Here is a 20,396-nt window from a genome sequence, read left to right as displayed (position 1 = left end):
GCAAAGACACTCGGGAAGACATTTACGTAAATTCACATCTACGAGAAACAGGAAAAAGCAGGAGTTGAAGGAGTGGAAGGAGTTACAGCACCATCGCAACCAAGAGAAGCCCAGTCTGTTAAGAATGCACAAACACACACAATCATACCCAAAATCTCTTTTTTACACACACAAAAATGTATAAACCATTGTGTATCAAGGCCACTGTTTCCTTGTTGTTGTTTCTAAACATACAAAGGGAGTCCAAGGGATGGAGTCAAAGGACAAGAGGTGAATTCAGGCGGCACATAAGGTTGGGTTTGACGCACGATGGTGTCTCCTTGTGTGTACGTGTTACTTACAGCCGACATGGTGCTCTCGTGTGTGTACTCCTGAGTGTGTGAGAAAGGCAGTACAGGGAAGAGAAGAAGGGAGTTTACTGATTGATTCCAACAGGAAGCAGGAAGATGAGAAAAAGCGGGTGGAAAGAAAATCCATGGACTACTGATGTCTTTTTGATGTATAATATTCTTTAAATATTCAGCTTTTCTCTGCGTGTAGTAATTTGCGTGGGTTTGGAAACCTAACCCTGATTAGCTTCAATTAATGACTGCAGTGAGCACAGGTGAAGCTGTAATGACTGCCAGGAGGATCCCTACACCTGATGTGGAATTTGCAGCTAAATCAGAGCTTTTGTTTTTTTGCACAAAAACATCTTGACTCAAAATACGATTTTTCGAGTGAATGCTAACGCTTTGATGGTGGCAAATAACTTAACTAGCGCATGTTGGTCATCTTTTAGAGACAAAATTAGGAGATGTCACCGCCTTACCCCACATATTAGGTACCCTTGCCTAAATATATTTAATACAATATAAATGATAATAATGCTAACGTTTTAAAAACTAATAAAAAAAAAAACGTCTTTTTTTCTTCTGTGTGCGGTGAGCTTGTGACCTTTGTGAAGAGGACTATTGGTTAATAAAGTCGGCTCTTTTCTCCACAGCACCACATGCGTGTGCACAAAGTCTGACATGCAGATCAAATTGCCCAATTCTCCTGATTATCGGTGCAATAAGTGTGAATGAAACCAAATGTGATCAATTCTCGATGCATATACAATATTAGGTCATGTTCACATGGACACGGGAATGGTGTTTATTTGAACACAATACTACCGGTCGTCTATAGAATTATATTGGAATACAATCGATATAACTCCAATGTGTAAAGGTATGCAAATATTCAATAATGCGATTCTCATTTTTGGAGGAGAAAACTATGTCATGATATTTTTTGAAACCCTCACTTGTTCTTGCCTGACCCTTCCAGGTTGTTTTTTTCCCCTTTCTCAATAGCAGGTATATGTCAATTACTCATCCAGCTTGGTCTCTAAGCTCAGCAAATAGTTTTTTTCACACTTCTGGTCAGCAAAAAGTGGACAAAGTACCACGTTTAGGTCTCAGATTTAGAGAGAAATAGAATTTGAAATAACATCCGTGTGCATGTGGACTGAAGTGAAGAGATGTTAAACTGTCGTGTGAAAAATTCAGGCTGTCATGTGAGAATTTGAAGGCCAAAAGTTTGCTGTGATAGACTGACAAACACACTCTCGCATATCCACACATGCTTGATGTACAATACCTGGGATGACATACTGTTCTCTGGCTATTGCAAGGAAATGAAAAGAGAGTGAAAATAGTGGAAAAAATACAACCAATCAAATACTGGATTCTAGGAAATTGCTCTCATATTCTGCCAGTGTGTGTGTGTATTGCAAAAAACTTGGAGGGGAAATACCAAGCAGGAAGACACAGTATGAGAGCGAGACGGGAGCTTGTCAGTTTGAGAATAATGATTACTCGTGTTTGCATGGGTGAATGTTCAGTCAGATGAATAACAATAAGCCCCGGAGGTCTGTCACATCACGTGTTCATTGGTACCTGAGCAGCGGAACTTCTTGCTCTTGATCTGTCCGATTCGCTTGTTGGCCAGCCGCCGAGGGCTGGTGCAGCGGGCGCCGCTGGTCTCGATGGGATTGTCCTGCAGGTAGTCCGCTAGCCACTTCAGGTGGCAGTCACAGATGAATGGATTTTGTGCTAAATGACTGTGACATAAACAGGGTGAACATTAGCATGTGCATATGACACATGGATGCTGTCAGAAAGATAGACTTAGCCTGCAAAACATTACACACACTCACGGTAGTTTAACAGCAAATTACTGACACTTGTTATATATATATTTAACAGAGTGATAAATTTGCCCACTGGCATCCAATAATATCAAAACAGGGTGAACATTAGTGAGTGCATACGACACATTGACACTGTCAGAAAGATAGGCTTGGCCCTCAAAACATGTGTATACGTGCTTGTGTTATGTTACACACACTCACAGTAGTTTAACAGCAAATTACTGACACTTGTTATATATATTTAACAGTGATAAATGTGCGGACTGGTGAATATTAGCATGTGCATTCGACACATGGACTCTGTCAGAAAGATAGGCCTGGCCAGCAAAACATGTGTAAACGTGCTTGTGTTATGTTACACGCACTCACAGTAGTTTAACAGAAAATAACTGACACTTGTAATATTTAACACTGACACTGGCATCATGTAATTTCAAAATGTATTTACGTACAGTGTCTGGATGGCTCGTAGAGATGCAAAGGTTCCCTTGGCAATGGTCTGCAGCTTGTTGTCATATAATGACAGAAGGTTGAGATTGTGGAGGTCCTGAAAGGCATCCACGCGTAGACACGCTATCTTATTAGCATTCAGCAACCTGTGTGAAAGAAACGCCGCCGCGTTGAAAGTTGCTGAGGAATGGAAATGATGGCCTTTCCCCTTATTATGCTCCAACGTGTCCAATTTTTGCTGGGTCGTTTTTCATCACAATGATCCTTTTTTTTTTTTCTTCAGCTGAATAGCAATTGAAAATTCTATGCAAATGAAATGGAGTGATTTTGCTTTTACTCACAATAGCTGCAGAGAAAAAAGGCCCTCGAAGAGTCCTTTGGAGATTTCGGTGATTTTATTTCCGTACAGAACTCTGCAAAAACAAGCCATCATTCAAAAATCTTATTAGCAGGAATTTTCAATGAGAATGTTATATTCGCATTTTGTGATATGAGAAATGAGAACAAGATACAACCACTGCTAGACTTCCAATTTAAATATAGATTGCTTTGCACCGATTATAGATCACATTTCCTCATTTACACGCATCGACGTCATTCCATGTCCAATCCTATTCCATTTTAAATGGGAGGTGCATCCTAGTAAATACTACAACGTCACGATCATTTTCATTATTTTATTTATACAATTCTTTTTCTGCAATTACTTCTGGGTATGCAATAACAATGTGAAATATCCTAGAGTGTGCAATATTTTGGAATTTACCTTGCCAGGATGTGACTTTTTATATTTGTATATTACTTATGTTTTTTATTTATTTATGGTGGCTGGGATAGGCTCCAGCAGCCTGCAACCCTTGAGAGGATAAGCGAAACAAAAAATGATGCAACACTTCAATCCCAAGATTATAACTATTCTCATTAACATTTTAAAGTGCCTTTATAAAATTCAATTTCAGTAAAGGCAATTCAACGTCTTGCCCTTCTTTCCATTTCACGGATCTTAAAACTCTGTCATAGTGCCAACCGCTCCATTCAAATCGACATACTTAAGACAAAAAGCACATAGAGCGATGAACCAAAAGCCTCCGTAAATCTGCTGGCCGTCACGCCGTGCGGAATGCACACTGCTAACGGAAAAAAAAAAAAGTCACCCTAGGTCAAGAACCCAAACTCCTAGCTCAACCTAATGTTTCTCTTGCACCAATGCGGTTATTGGTCATTGCTACACACCATATGGACTCAACCTGCGTGTGTACACACGTGTTTCCAATTGTATTTTTTGTCTTTTATGGTGCTGAGGGCAACCCCTTTGGGAAATCTGAGGCTTGGAAACGCTGCGGCATTCTGATACGTGCAATAAGATGGCTCAATTCAATGGACCGATCATTGGATGTATGCATACTGCAGCCTTATATAGGAGTTGTACTGTAAGTGATGTGTCAGCACGAAGGGGATGTCCCATTCATTGGCTGGGTGGTGAAAGTGTAATGAGGTGGCAGAAGCCTCCATTCAGCATTTATGAATTATTGATTCCCAAGAGAGACGAGATCTTAATATAACGCCTTCGCACAATAACCCCGCATCGACTCCCAGCCTGCCACTTGCTTCACACGCAAACCCGACTGCCGGGCCAGCGGTGAGGTCAATCTTCTCAAACACGCACATAGATTAGTGATCAAATGTCTGCTTTTATCACATTTATTTGACGCGCTGACGCATTGGGCCAAAGTCTTCCCGCCTGAACTGCAAATGTTTAAAGTCAATTTCAGGGCAAATTCTCCTCGATTAGACAGATCATATCAACATTTGTTGCTGGGTTTAATCAGCTTGCTGGTGACTCATCCAAAAGTTTGTTCTCCTGAGTTTTAAGGGAAATGTTTTGCATACTTTTGAGGCTTTGGTAGATACAAGTTAACCTTGTGAGGCTGCTGTGCCGGCCAAAATACATGTATATCCTTGTGGAATCAGGAAAATGGAATACAGAAACGTGGAAATGTTTTCTCCTTTTTGAAAATCTTGGAGCGTGTCAGTGAGTATTTTGGCCAGACGTCCAAAGGAACATTGCTGAAGTCAGAATTGTTGATAAAGGCACTCTGTTCAAGTTTATCTCAAAGGATGGAGTTTAGATCAACGCTAAAGATTAAAAGTCTTTCCATCTCAAACATATATACGGTATGTCGTTACGTGCCTTGATTTGTGTGCCGGAAAAGGCAATTTTCCACAATGTTGGAAAGAAAGAATTATCAACACTATAATTCACAAGAATCTGTTTGTGTATCTGTGTAGCTTCATTCGGACGTGATAAAGGGTAGTCGTCAAAATTGCTTGATGGCCACGAAGTGGGTGGAGCAGGAATGAGTTTGTTTATGTCTTTTTAAGCGAATGGTCAACAGAAAACACAACCCCACCCCACAAAACGAGTTAAAATGTCATACGATATAAATGAGGAAATCTGATCTGTAAAAAGGATTTAACACGTTTTTATTGTCACTGTAGTTTTCCAGTTCAGGCTATTCCTCACTTATTTGGTATTTTAAAACATATTTTGATCATAGTTCTCTCTTACAATACTTTTTTGTTTTAAGAAACTAAATGTATTTAAATAAACTGTGTTTTTGTATTTTGCCTCTATTTTAAATTTGATTAGTGACTTGTAATGTCTTCTAAGCACATATTTTAATAAAAAATAAATATGGTTCCACAATTATCTAGGGCATAATTTTGTCACCCAAATAGAATGACATAAAAAATGTTAAATGTCTTTTTGTAACACTTTTCCACCTTCAGCGTACTCAAACTTGGCTTGCATCTTGCTCGATCAATGATCTTTTGACCAATGAAGGGATTTAAACCCACCACAGACAATTTCATTGTGGCAACATGATGAATCTACATTATTTTGTATAAATAATTAATCTCACTAAACCCACTTAAGTACATATGAATACACGGTTCAGCAAATGATCTGAAACAGCACAGTGCCGGAATCACTGGTCTACATCAGATGCATGTCACTTGCTTGGAAAACAAAAATGTACTTACAGAGAGTTGAGCGATCGCAGACCTTGGAAGGCGTCGGGAGCCAATTCTGAAATCTGATTGTTACTCAAGTCTCTGTAAAAGTACACAGCACACAGTACATAGTATGTGAATATATAATACCAATCGCCAGGATGATTGAATCTTTCTTTCTACTCACATTCTTCGTAGTTTCTTGTAAGAAGAAAAGGCCCCTGCTGGGATCACCTTGATGGCGTTCTGCTCCAGTCGTCTGGAACCAAACAAATACAGACCATGAAAGGCATGATAATTTAACATGATAAATCTTAGCTTTGGAGGCAATCAATTAGTGAGAAGTTCCTTTGATGATGGCTGACAGAGTCAAGGGAGGGTCTTGGAAAACAGAGAAGCCATTTTCCAAACTTTTCTCATCAATGTGATCACAGTGACCATTTGCAAGCCATCCATTGGACTGTGAAATATTTCAATCTAGTCAATCAGCCTTTCATTTCCACTTCTTTATTACTGCTTTATGTCGCAGTGAATCCATAGTTGACGTTGTCATTTTTGTGGCTTTGAGTGGATTTTGAGATTTTTTAACAAAACTACATTGCCACCAAAAAACACAGGAATCCCTGAGATTTTCACAATTTTTATACACGTAGATCTCTATATACATGAAGTTTTACCAGGTCAACAGTTAGTGGTGAAACAATGAAAATTCCTGTGGTATGTTTTGCGACGCCAAAAATGCGTGTAAAGTCCCAGCACTATAACATTAGTGGTTACCTGTTATGACTGAGGCATTTGTTATTTTATTTTGGATTGTGTTAAAACAATAACTTTGTACGACTAAAGACGTGTATTCGCAGTCAAAAGATATGTCTAAAACCTCATCATATCAATGTATGCCAAAGTAGGTTTTGCGGTTTCACCATTTTCCAAAATAGAAGGTTAGTTGTCCGATGGCATTTTGTCAGAACAGCGACGTCCTTGCAATCAACTGAGATATAAAAGCAATTGAACTGAGCTGCTTGGAATTCCAAGATAGGACACAAAGTTAATTCCATTTAAAAGCATTAGCTAATGTGTCGAAGTAAAAGAGTTGACCTTTTTATTTTATGGATGTGAGCGATGGGGACGCCAATAAAGATTAAGTTATTGCCAGTTATTCAATCTGTGACTTTTTCAACAGTTTAAAGGACACGTATCCCCAGTTTACATGAAGTAAGCAAAATTAAATATTCGTACTATATGTAGTCAGTTGTGTCAGGAATTCCAGGATTTAATGATGGGTGCTTGAGATCAGAAATGACTGAATCGAGATAAAAGGTTTTGTGGAAGAAGACCAAGGTAGAAAAATGACTACTCTTGAGACCATAACCAAGACAAGTCTTGTCAGACTTGAGTCTGCAACCCTACAAAATTTTCAGTTTTTCAGTCACTACAATAAAAATGTAACATTGACATTACTCCACTGCCATCAGAACTTATTTCCCATTCAAGTAGAATCCCAGTTTCAAAATAGCTTGACTTTGAACTGAGCAACTGATTTGAAAAAACTTCCTCCACATGAATTTTTGAACTCTGCAGTGACATTTTTCAGAGCAGCAAACCATTTCAAAAGGCAGCGTAAGATCAAAAAAGACATGGCAATTAATGTCACCCGTCTTCTCCTCTTTACTCCATTCCCAAGCACTTATTAATGACCATTTTCATGTCTTCAGAATGATATTTCATCAACTACAGTTCTAAATACTTCACACAGGCTAAGCGACTTTGACTGCAGCTCAGACATTCAATTCATTTTCAACGTAGGAGTCAAGCTCTGCCACTTGAAATCTGGCATTCATGCTTTCAGATAGCGATATTGGCCCGCGGCCGGTACCTCCGCCTCGGCTTTTTCTACGGACCACCCGGCTCTCGACCTCCACGCCTGTTAGCGCCGACCTACCTGCTCTGCGACATCACTGCACGGAATCCCAGCGTATTAAAATCAAGAACTGTTGATCATTTTCCACGCTGTCCCATCCAGCGTAGGGATCCTCTTTAAGCGCAAAGCTAACATTTATGATCCACCTCGTCCTTCAGAATGATCTTTTAATTCTTTCTCCCTCATCTCGTCATTACTGTCTTTAATCAGAGAAGAGCTGCATGACCGGGATTTCTCATTTCACAGATGTGTGGTTTTTATTCCACTGCAGTGTGAGACGATTTGTGGCTGAAAACAGTGTACCGCAAATGACACTGTAACATAATATAAAGTGACACATAGCGAGAGAGCAAAGAGGTATCAGCATTTTTAACTTTTGTTAACATTTCTAGCATTGAAGGAATCACACACATTTTTATGGGTAAAATGCTAAGAGAATAATTCAAGTGCATATTTTAGCCTGAAGCATTAATAATAGCTTTAGAAGGGCAAAATACTACAATATGTCTCCTTGCATATTACTAACTGGGTGGTAAAATGAAAAGATCTCAGACAGTCAGGTGGGATTCTTGGGCTTATGCGGAGGAGAATATATCTGTACGGGGAAGAATGTGGGGTGTTTATCCCACTGTAAGGCACTCGAAATGCCACGCCTTAGGAGTTTATACATCTTAGCTAGGCTCTGGGAAAGTACTAATATTTTCCTGTATAACTAGGGGTTTTACACAGGTCAAGGTAATATCATTCTCCGAAGAAATTGCAATCTGTGTGAGTTGTTATTCATTGAATTTGTAACTTTGTATTGTGGGGTCCTACTAAAAATACTAGGGGAGATCTTGATATTCATACAGAGTTTGTTGTGTGTAAGGGACTTACATCTCTGTGATGGTCTCTGGTAGGTTGGTGGGTATTTCTGTCAAACCCTTCCCTCTGCAGTCCACAATGTTGTTGCTGCAAGTGCACGACTCGGGGCACTGCAACACGCTGCAGGACGAAGACGATGACTGGTAACCTACACGGAAACATGTTCTCAACATTATGCTTTACTACTACGAATAAAAACTTGCAGTGTAAATTCAAGCGGACATTTCGGTGTAGAGAATGAAAAAGCGGAATCATTTCAAGTGACAGAAAGATGATTGTAGTCTGTATCAATTGCGTTTGGGACATTAACAGGTGTAACACGTGTGGTCAATACGAAAATATGGAAGTTGAATACTTGCCTTCATCCTCATCTTGAAAAGGATGAGCGAGAGACAGTCAGGAAGAGCAAATAAGACAAAGTACAAATGTTTTGCAACGCATGCAAAATTCAGTACAGAAAGCACACAGAGCATTCTAAGCATGGATATATGACTAAGAATTTTAGAACCCATCAACCCAGGCCAATTGCTCCACTTATTAATGATTGCAATTCCCCTTATTTAGCGATAATAAACCTTAGAAATGCAACGCTCACATAGAGCGTACTTAAAAGTCTATTTTTTTCCCCATAGTGGATATAGTCTCAAATCAGCCTTTTGAATGCCCTATATTCAAGATTCTGTAGATGCTGCTGTATGACGCTGACAGATTGACTGTCTGGGTACATTGCTTGCTGACCCGCTATATTTATTTAGTGAAAGGGCGGACGGGTGAAAGAGAAATGCGCATGTCAATGTTTTCGTCTACTACCATTGACCAAAACGATCGGGATTAGTGCCAAAATGATTAAAACGAAATGGGTTTTACAAAAAAATCCTGTGCAAAAGTTGTTATACAGCATACACAATTTCAAATGATCAAAAAAGGGATAAAATATGAGAAAATTCGTACCTGTGCAGACAAATTCTTTCTTCTGTACTTCTGCAACATTGTGCCCCCTCAAGTGTGGAGGGGCCATGCACTGAGTGTAAAGTCCCAGACGAGGGCGCTGCCTCAGCCACTCCGACAGCCAAGCCACGTGGCAGTCACATTGCAGATTGTTGGAGTGCAGGCGACTGGAGGCATGGGGTGGGGGGGGGGGAACAGACAGGCAGAGAAGTGGCAAGATGAGCAAGATGAGGTGATGGATGGCAGGAGAGGGGGAAAAATGGATTTGAGGATGTGCGGCAAGGGGGAAAGGCAGGTAGACGATGGAGGAAAGGTGACGTGAAGCAATCAATTGTGCAAACAAGCAAGGTCAGGTGAAACACTCGACCCTGGGGATGCGGCTGCGATGTAAACTTACAAGGTCCTCAGCTTGGGCATGTGATTGAAACTGGCCACCGAAAGTCGGCTGATGTTGTTGTTGTTGAGGGTGCTGGGAGGAGAAACGGATAAAGTCACTGTCATTCACTTTCCTCTTGGCAATTAGAAAATGCAGCCTTGTGAATCTGATTGATCGTCGAGGAGAACGCCTTGTGACATTGCCAAAACCTGCCTTGCATCAACAATGGAAGGCGTACTAGGTGTAATAAAAAGAGTTTTTTAACGGATTTTCTAAATTGTTTCAAATTTGACGTCATCTCGCTGCCATTAACCATTTGATTTGATAGTTTAAACATGTTCCAAACATTCTATGATGCACATTGAACTAATTGCCGGCCATTTACGGTGATGGATGAACCAGGTCGGTTCTAAAAATGAAGTGTTTTAATTTAGCAACACAGTCTTTGGCATTTCACCACTTGCAACACCACTGAAACTCGTCGAAACGGATCAACAACATTTTCAGATGCTGTAACTGCTGTAACGTTCATTTATTTTCTGCACCGATTATCCTCACAAGGGTCACAGTGGGGTGTTTTAATGTTATTTAATAAATGAAGCACTCCTTTTTGCCAACAGTAACATTCTGATAACAGATTGTATACTTCCAGATGTAAGCCATTGAGTACAATTAAGGCATCTGCTAATATTGGCTTCTTGTTCAAATCTAAATAAGATCATCAATCATTTGAGCATCCAGTCTAGAAACGTTAAAAGGTCTATTAATTCATCCATTTGCAGCTTGAGTCTAATGTACTTACGTAGACTAAAATGAACTGTTGTTACTCACAGTACTTCCAGATCGCGTAATGCTCTGAAGGCTCCATCTTCGATACAGCTGATATGGTTGTAGTCCAGCTGGCTGCACACATAAGAGACAAGTTGTCTTTTGTTAAATGCTAATATGCCTCACAGAGAGCGTACGCTCAGGGAAAGTCAAGCCAAGTGTAATTGCCGCGTCTCTTGTCTCCAGGTCTCTTTGTTCTAGGCTTTTTTCCCTCTTCTTCTCCTGTATGCGCTCCCTCTTCTTCTACACTATATGATTCTTCATTTGTATGCATTACCCTTTCCCCCGGCTCTCTCTCACTCTATCTCTTTACCACACAGACAGTTTCCTGTCTATTTTTCATAATTGCATAATGTTAGAACAAATTGATGCTGAACAATCCATTTCCATTCAAAAGCCTGCTGTGAAAATGGTTTTACATGTGAAATCAACAATTATCCCCAACCACCATAACTCTAACTGAGACAAAACAGAGATAAACAACTGCGGAAACACCATTTACCTCCAGAGTGCATTTAAACCCACACACAACACACACACACACACATCAACACACACCGATAAGGAGTTATTAACGAACAGTCAATACAGCAAGCAGGAGGCACATGACATTTAAGGCAATTAAATATTGATGTACTGGCGCATTAGTAAACATGGCGGAAAGACTTGCGAGACATACACACACACACAAACACACACAGATGGAGAGGTACACACACACACACCCACATACACACAGAGAAGCTGAAAACAATTTTGCCAAGTGGCGCCAACTTACAGATTCTTTATTTCCACAGCTCCCCTGAAGGCTTTCCTGGGCACCCCTTGGATTTGGTTCTCGCTGAGATCACTGGACAAAGTGAAAGGGCAGACAGAGAGACGGAGACAAGACAAGACAGGGGGCAGAGGGTTATTACAGCTGAGCCATTTCACACACACTTGTTTATAACTCGACCTATTGCAAATATAGGCAGAAACCAGATGAGCATACACAGCACATCATTCCCATAAAGTGTAGAGGAGAGTAAGTAATAATGCCATCTGCATTTTTTACAGTCACTCAATTCAATTATTTGATCCAGCACCATTGAACCAAAGTAAATGTTCACCGAACCTTTAGAGGGCACTAGTGACCTCCAATTCCCTGAAAGTTAGCCACGCTGTACTCAGTCGGAGTGATGTGACAAATAAGGGCATACGTGTGAAGGAGTGATGATAAAAGTAGGGCAAACAGATGCGGAAAACAATGTTACAATGGTAATAAATGTTTAACACATTGTTAAATTGAACTACAAGTGCAATCCAAAGCAAGCTTGTAGTGGAAAGATTTTTACAACATGATGCAATTCTCATTTGGTTATTGTTTCCCAACCTTTGTTGGGCAAGGGTACACAAGGAAATATAACTCCACAATGACTAGATATGAATGCCACGGAATAGTGTAAACAGGTTTTGGAAGCAGTGGCTCTCTGATCTTGGACAAGATGACATTTGAGCGCGTCTTTTTATTTTTTCCCATTTATTCACTTTTCAATAAACTGCAAACGCTTTGATGTTGACATCCACACCAAGCCAAGGTTAATAAAAGTTTGTTTTAAAATGCAGATTATGTCATTTCAATGACTATTTGTTCCATTTTTTTAATGAATGAATATTAAGTTCTTCTAGATCTAGAACAATGTTTATTTTAGCTTTTTATATATATTTTTAGATTTTACAAAATGATTCTTGAACTAAAAACAAAGAAAATATGGAATAAAAACATCAATTATCGATTTAAAAGGGGGAAAATCGTGAATCTTCATTTTAATTTGATCCTAAAACAGAAAGTCGGCACTCATGATTAACTTTCCTGGGCCCAAAAAATGATGCGGCGGGCCAGATTCGGCCCCCGGGCCGCCACTTTGACACCTGTCACTTAGACTCATGATACGATGCACCTTGATATGTCATTGTATCAATACGGCAATATGTCAAAATATTTTGAAAAATATACAATGTACGTAATTAAAACTTCTTTTTTTTTTGGGTGGCACTTGCAAATGCAATTGCAAATGGAGATTATAATATGCATTAAAGCAATGGCAATCACAACATTTTGTAAATTTCTGGCTGTGAAATAAAGTCATCAAGAGGTAGTGAAATAACCAAACACTGCGGGAAAGTCATTATTTCTAAATAAGAATAAATGGTTCGGCACTTTCCACTCACGGTTTAGTTGCTGAGTCAGTAAAACGGCTTAACTTAAATATTTATGGGCTACAGTTGTCAAATCATGTGCCAGCTCAACTAATCTAACTTTACCCGATATACCACTACACAATATTTCTTCCAAAATTCCATATGTTGGTTTCCTATTTTGCTGAATAAATCAAAAAAATTATACGAGTAGATAATTGTCGTAAATATTCACTTTGCGGGGAAAGCACCCCTTAATTTAGTAACGGGGGCACGCAGTGATAGTGAGTGCGCAATCTAATAGTCACAACAAATGAGGTGTTAATCATATCATCGTAGGCAGAGAGACACGCCGCTATAAATAAAGGCAAGTAAATGAGATTGTGTGGCCGAGAATGGATGCAGCTGCTAGGAGACGTAAGGAACATGTCAAGGCGGCGTTTTCTCCGCAAGGGGAGAGAGAAACTGGATGCTGAATGGAAAAAGGCCCAGAGACCTCTGCGTGTTTGTGTCGTTAGCCGTCAGGCTAATCCGAGCCACGTTCCAGACAGACGACTTGACCTTTCACCACTGACCCCCACCCAGCAGCACTCAAAGCTCTTGACCCCTACTGATGCTCCATGACCTTTGGTGTACTAATCGGCTAACAGCTAATGCCAGGAGAGATTCCTGGGATTCTTGAGAGTGCGATTTTACAGTTTGCCACTCAGGTGTCGTCCACCTCGTCAACCTGTTGCAGCTGCAATTTATGAAGAATGAGTACTAACACATGTATGTGTATGCATGTAATATGGAACCGATTAAGTTAAAAGTGTGATCAAAATCTGCAAAACAGCATTAAATTTGGGATGTTGAGCACCACACAATGTTTGGTACAGGATTATGATATAAAACATTATATTTTAAGTCATTTTATTGGGGAAAATTATTAGGAAATTAGTTTTTTATATTTAATTTTAAGTATCACATTTTTTTCCCCCAGGGGAAACACTACATATAGTCTTTGATACATTTTTTATGCTATTCGTTTTAATTAATCCTTTTCACATAGTATCGGAATATATTGATCAGGTTAATTATTTTGAAATAAGATTGGAAATATAATGGATGATAATTCAATTTTATTGTTCTCTACAATTTCTTAGTTTCAAATAACACTAAATTAAAGTACTAAAATAAGTACTTAAGCTTTTTCGTATTTGGTTATGCTACAACGATATTTAAAACTAGAATAGATTATTATTGATAAGTACAAGTTCACGTTCCAATGCTCTCTGATGGTTTTCGATTTTAGCACGATCCTCTTCGGACTTTATAAATTCATTTAAAATGACTTTTAGTTGTTTCACTCACACACGAAATACAAACACACCCATACTCCTAGCCTTTGGATATATAAACACAGAGATTGTATACAGATTGGGCAGTCTGAATGAAATGGAGTGTATCCTGAAAGAGTTTTTACAGGACCAGAGGGGCTTTGGAAAGAGAGCCATGCCCTTTTAACTGCTGCTATTCTGGAAGCAAATAAACAAACAGCCTGCTCCTTAACACCACAGATAGAAAGTTCAAGCTACTACTGTCTGGATTCACACTGTTTATTTAAAGTGCTAATGGAAAAAAACATAATTATTCCTAATAAGGCACACTATACTACTTTCTATATATGCAGGTGACCCTCATGACACAAGTTTTTCATCATAACAGCATTGTCGCCATAAAAATTAGTCTTATTTGGCGAGCATTTTTTTATGATACGAGCGACAGGCAAAATCTAGAATAGCCACTTGCCACGCTTGGTGTTTCCAAGTGACTCTGTGGCCCACCTGGTGGTATGCGAGCATTTGGTCTCAACAGAATCCCACATCTGCACACCTGCCAATCATCAACATTCTCTCTGGTGATAGAATTTGGACCAAAAGTGCATCCAAATCATTTGTGCTTACAAATGAATATTAACCATCTCCCTGAGTTTATTTCTACCAAAAACATTGTTTTGTTCATTATTAATATAATAATTATTTTCACATTGCTACACTTGGTAATTCCTTGAATATAATTAGAATAGATTTTTTTTATATACATTTAATTTCTGTTTCAGATTATTCCAACCTAAATATAAATCCATCAAAAAAATATGTATTAAGCATACATAAAAATAGGCAAGAATACAACGTATATATGTACATTTTACTTGGAGATCATAGGATTTTGATTCAGAAAGTTAATACATACACATACAAGGAGCTATTCACAAACTGACAGCTATGCGGGTCCTTATAGCGAATGACTGACATTCAGAGTATATGTGAGGTTTTAAAGCCTTGTCAGAATTCTGAGGGAATAAAACCCACTTTTAACCCAGTTAGGAAATTGACTTCTTTGGGAATTAAGGATGGATTTTCCCTTCAGTTCGCCTCGAAGGCATCTTTTAAAACATTTGTGGAGAAATGGTAAACCCCAAGTTATCCTCTCTTACACTTGTTGGCTTGGTTTTCTTTCAGCCGCCCCCACAGTCTCCCTTTCTTTCACCCCACTCTTCCTCTTTCCCCTAATTTGACATGTTTTTTAGACTTCCCCGAGGTTTCACCCCTAACCTATGAACCCCCATGTGCCTAAACTAGGAGGTTACCTTCATTAAAAGAGGCTCCAACTGCGCCCAGTGTGCGCGTGGGTGTGCACGTGGGTGTGTGGGTGTGTGTGTATGTGAGTGTTTTTGTTTGATCAAACCGGAGGTATGAAAGCCACACAGGAAGTATATCACGCTGGCAAGCTCGGAACCCCCTCTGAAAGTGAAAGTGCAGACCATGACTGCCCCCCACACACACATGTATATGCACACACTCATACACACAAGCTAGAACCTTGATTATCAAAATTTAATAAAAAAATGATTATGATAGTTATCAGAGAACCAAAAATAGAAAAAAACATAGCAGTACACATCGCTTTTACGATTCAATTCAACAAGGTTAAAACCACCATGTTTTTCAATTTGTTTAACCTCATATTTCAAGTTCTCAAGTTTATAGGGATATTTCATTTCATATTTTTCTCCTAGTATAAAAGGTAAATTGACTGTCACTTAATTCCTGTGTAAATATTTTTTTGCCGGCAGTGACCCATGGTGCCTTTAAACATAAAAAAGCTTTTATGATTTTTTTAGTATTTGCACTAGTGGCTGCATTTCTTTATCCATAAAAAAATAAGAATAAACAACAACCATACAGTAACCACAAACATTTATCCTGCATATGAATTCTGATGTCTTTTACCCCCGTTTAGTGTTTTTTTCCCTTCCTTTAGTGACATGGAGAGTGTGTGTAGGTGTGTATGTACATGTGTTAAAGTCAGGTCTCGTAAGTGAAGAGTATAGCGCAGCTTTTCCAAAGTCTTTTCAGAGAAAGAGAGGCTTTTGACGCCCTGTGTGTGTTAGAAGAGACCTGGCCATAAAGGAAGGCAACTCAATTCTCACACATGCACCCCTCCCTTCCTCCCTTATTCATACACGCACACTCTCGTGCTTACTGTTACACTGTTACTACTGTTTCTGAAAATCTTTTGTGTGCGATTTTACTGCCACAACATTCTTCCCATGAGGAACAAACTAGTTCTCCCATGTGTGGCAGGCTACAAGCCTAATCATTTTGGTTCAAAACCCTATTCCCAGACCTTAATCCTATTAAGTATGAGAATGTATACATGTGCAAAGATCAGAGTTGTAAAGTTTGGGAAAAAATGTATAATGAGGGACGGAGGGGGTACATTGAATTTAGGATGGAGTGTTTTCCACCATCCATCATACAATGTAGTGGGCGTTTACATGTGTGTGGGGGTGTATATGCGTGTGTGTGTCCTTCAGTTCATTCAGGGGAGAAATGCCATGAAGTGGACCCCTAAAGATCACACAAGTGTGAGCAATTAGAAGGAGATCGACTCCAAAGAAAAGGATGGAGGATAGAGAAGAAAGGAATGGGATGAGGCAAGCCAAAGTGATTTTGGTAGATGTACTACAGCTATATCTTATGGGGGTCGTAAGAAAAACAATGATCAAATTAGTTGTGACACTATCTGATGTTAAACATGGATAACAGTAAGCAGGAACGCACTCAAACAAGTCAATGTTGACTTGTCTGTTTGAGTGATAGTGTATCTGCATGCCTCATTCGCCATCATGGATTACATTAATACTTTAATTGCCCACTACAACAGTTGCTGTGGATACGACATTGAGGTTGGACAATATTATCATAATTTTCTGTGCTGCTTATCATCACAACGTTCACAGGGGGTGCTGGAACCTATACCAGGCAGGGGACACTCTGAATTGGTGGCCAGCCAATTGCAGGGCACAGGGAGACGTCTCACACTCATACCTAGAGCAATTTAGAGTGTTCAACAAGGGTACCCATGTTTTTGGGATGTGGGATGAAACCAGAGTAACCGGAGAAAACCCACGCCGGCGTTGAACCTGGGATCGAACTCTCGAGGCCAACTACCCTCTCATTTAGGTCATAGTAATGAGAAAAGTTTTTACAAAAAAACACTGTCCTTTCGATGCCTGTGTTCCCTTGGGGGTGGGGTTTAAGAATTGGGTGTTGTTTGTGTCCAGTGTGGCTGGTAAAATGACCGTCCTGCATACCAATCAGTAGTTTGCTTGTCTTGAATGCAGCAATCTCTTGGGCCAGGAGATGTCCTGGTATTGTTTTAGGAAGACTGCGCCTTTGCCTCATGTACTTTAAAGTACCACTCTCACCTAAGGGGGTACTTTACTGAATTCAATAGATTGGACTTTACTGAGCCACAACCCTAGTTCTTTAGCTTGTATAATAAAGTTAAAAAAAGAGGCGCAAAACTGAGTTTTAATCCCATTTTGCCTTTGGCAAGGTAGGCAGAGTCAGTTAACAGAAGCTTTTTTTGCAGCACAATGGCCTGAACTCTGTAGTTTTAGCTGTTCTTTCTTCCAAGCCATTCAATCGCTTTTATCGGAACAATGGTTAATCGTGTTGTTTATGAACATAATGGTTAATACGTGTTGTGTTAATACGTCAATGATAGCCAAAGAGTTCATTTCAGACATTAAAGGGAACATGTTCTTCGGACTGTGAAGTCTGGGCGGCAAAAGGAAGAAAACCTTAACATTGAGGTTTACAGAAAACCTGTCCACACAGAACAGTAGCTCATCTTTGATTCCCATAAGCCCCTGGAACATAAACTACAAATGATGGGAAGCCTTGAAGACCATGCACAAGAAAATTCTATATTCGGCTCTTACTAACTGTGGGTAACCGATCTGGGCCTTTGTCATATCCGTGTAGACAAGAAGGACAAAAGAGATGGAATGCGCTAGTCAACTACGTGGTTGGACATTGGAAAAACTCTGAAAGTTTGTCTCCAAACATAACATTCCAATGTATTTCAACCTCGCTAACACCCTCCGATAAAAGCTGGTTCAACCCAAAGAAACCTGCAATGTTGTCTATGCTATACAGATTGCAATGACCTCTGAATTGGAGTTATTGTACAAAGGGATGTCACAGCATCACTGGTTCATTGAATTCACGATCAACAGCTCATTTGCATCTGCTATGTAATTTGTGTTTCACGAACAAGAGCAGGCAATAACAACAATGCCATAATCTCGACTCCCCCAGAGACTCCTCACCTTCAAAATTACAACAGAAGCTGACTTTTGGAATAAACTTGAACAGATTCAAGAGTAAGAAGAGGTCTTTTTCCTTGATTTAACTGTTTAACTGTCTCGAATCCGTTTTAGAAATGACAACTGCCCAAAGTATTTTGGTTAAAGCCAACAGGGTTTTGTTTCATGCATTTACAAAATCTTAGTGAATGGATGGACAGATAAAGCGTGTACTAAAAAAAAAAATGAAACCGGTAATGGTAGAGGTCACGGTCGTATATAAATAGGGATTTAAGAGACTATAAAGATTTCTATGAGATTTTTATTGTGTGGGAATCTTTTGGATTTATGCCTTGTGCAAACATCTTAGGAATGGCTGTTTTTTTCTGCGTGTGGTGTCCTTCTTAAAAAAATGAAACAACCACACTTGCACAGCAGATAAGTCAGAGTTTTTGTTTCCCAGAAGACACGGGCAGTTTTTTTAAACACTAAGACGTGCACAATTTTAACAGGTTTTGAATGTGTAAAAATTCAATAAAAGCAGTGGATATTCCTAATAATTTGTATGAACTTACTGTTTTTTTTTACAATAAGTCCACAATTAATTAATCGAGTTCGTCAGCCCTGAGACAAAAACCCCAAAACAACAATATACATACCAGATTTCATTGTGTACTGTTCACTGATAACAAAAGGATTATCCCATTTAAGTATGCAATAATTAATCGAATCAATCAGCACTGGTACAAAACAAATCAAATCTTGGGCCAGAGGATCAATGCTTATAACATCCCTAGAATACCTACTCAAAATCTTTCAGTTCTGTCCTTGAATCAGAGAGGGTAGCAATTTTAGTTATTGTCCTCACCCAGAAGAAGAGCAACAATAATAAAGTAAGTGACTATTTGATCCCTCCCTCCAGCCCTTGTAAAAAGTATCATAAAAAATGTCAGCGTTTGTAAAATAAAGGCTTTACGTGGCTGTTTTCTATCTGTAAAGTTAACAAATCATTGTTCATGACAAAGCGTTTGCTTTGCATTCTCCTAGATTGCGCAAGTATTGGTAATAAAAACCTCAGTAGGTCGACAGGTCATCACGTTTTAGTATCTGGCCGTCCTTTTTATCCATCCTTCCCTTCGTCCACTACACTCATCCTCAAATCTCCCCACCCCGAACCAGCCCTCCATACTCTGTTCCCCATGTAATGAGTTTAATCCATCAGCCTGACAAAATTAATCGTATTCCGATAACAGCGCTCAGTCATTGCTTGCCGGCGTTCTGTCTGCGAGTCGATAGCGCTCAATCTAACACCTACATGGTGACTATGTCAGCACGCTGCTGTGCATTTCCATGTGTGAATTTAAAGAACCAGCTCAGCACTATAAGCAAATGTACTTGCGGCCTCCGCCTGGTCGAGTGTCCAAGACACACACGACGACGTAGACACAGAGCGATGCACCACAGCTAAAAGATCCATGGCAGGACCTCCTGCCAGACCACTTGGTGGCCACATGACATCATATCCTTTTCCTGTTTGCCTTTCACATGCTCTATACTAAATGGAATAGATAAATAAATAGCTTGTGACAGCACATAGACGCATGGCCCTCCATTTGCGTGTTAGTATAAGTGCGTACGTGTGTGTTTCAGCCGCATGTTTGAACTGTTACAAACTCCATGACCCAATAAACTGAGGCAGCTTCCTCCCTTAATCGTCTGCATCATTCCCAGAAAATGGCAGGGTCCAGTCGGCGTATTGTGGTGGTATCTAAAAATATTTCGCTTTTCTCTCTCGTTGTCCTCCCTGAACTCAACCTTAGTTTCATCCATCAATCATAGACGTTCTCTCCTGCCCATCACTCACTGACGGCGCACTCACTCTTGTCATCCATCAGTCATCCCCTCATTCGCTCCAAATACCAGACACTTTCCAGCTCTTTCGAAAGACCCAAAATAGGGGAGATAAAATTTGCAACAGCAGAAGTTTAAAGACCGTAGG

General features: G+C 39.6%; 1 protein-coding gene across 9 annotated transcripts in view; it reads right to left on the bottom strand.

The window, feature by feature from the left end:
* slit2 (slit homolog 2 (Drosophila)) overlaps positions 1-20,396 on the bottom strand; it is a 73,160-nt gene that overhangs the window by 18,268 nt on the left and 34,496 nt on the right. For 6 of the 9 annotated variants that reach the window (XM_077719433.1, XM_077719442.1, XM_077719434.1 and 3 more), the window contains exons 5-15: positions 11,357-11,428; positions 10,582-10,653; positions 9,772-9,843; positions 9,378-9,541; positions 8,439-8,574; positions 5,829-5,900; positions 5,672-5,743; positions 2,968-3,039; positions 2,629-2,772; positions 1,923-2,086; positions 342-371 (exon numbers count right to left, since the gene is read on the bottom strand). In XM_077719433.1, coding sequence (XP_077575559.1) covers positions 342-371; positions 1,923-2,086; positions 2,629-2,772; positions 2,968-3,039; positions 5,672-5,743; positions 5,829-5,900; positions 8,439-8,574; positions 9,378-9,541; positions 9,772-9,843; positions 10,582-10,653; positions 11,357-11,428 — 1,070 coding nt within the window. The remainder of the gene's footprint in view (positions 1-341; positions 372-1,922; positions 2,087-2,628; positions 2,773-2,967; positions 3,040-5,671; positions 5,744-5,828; positions 5,901-8,438; positions 8,575-9,377; positions 9,542-9,771; positions 9,844-10,581; positions 10,654-11,356; positions 11,429-20,396) is intronic. The other 3 variants (XM_077719435.1, XM_077719440.1, XM_077719441.1) reach the window with 1 other exon arrangement.

This window comes from Stigmatopora nigra, chromosome 6 (genome assembly GCF_051989575.1).
Source record: "Stigmatopora nigra isolate UIUO_SnigA chromosome 6, RoL_Snig_1.1, whole genome shotgun sequence".
In the NCBI taxonomy this organism is placed as follows: Eukaryota; Metazoa; Chordata; class Actinopteri; order Syngnathiformes; family Syngnathidae; genus Stigmatopora; species Stigmatopora nigra.
Note: the sequence above shows the minus strand (reverse complement) of the source record. Positions and strands in the feature narration are given on the sequence as shown.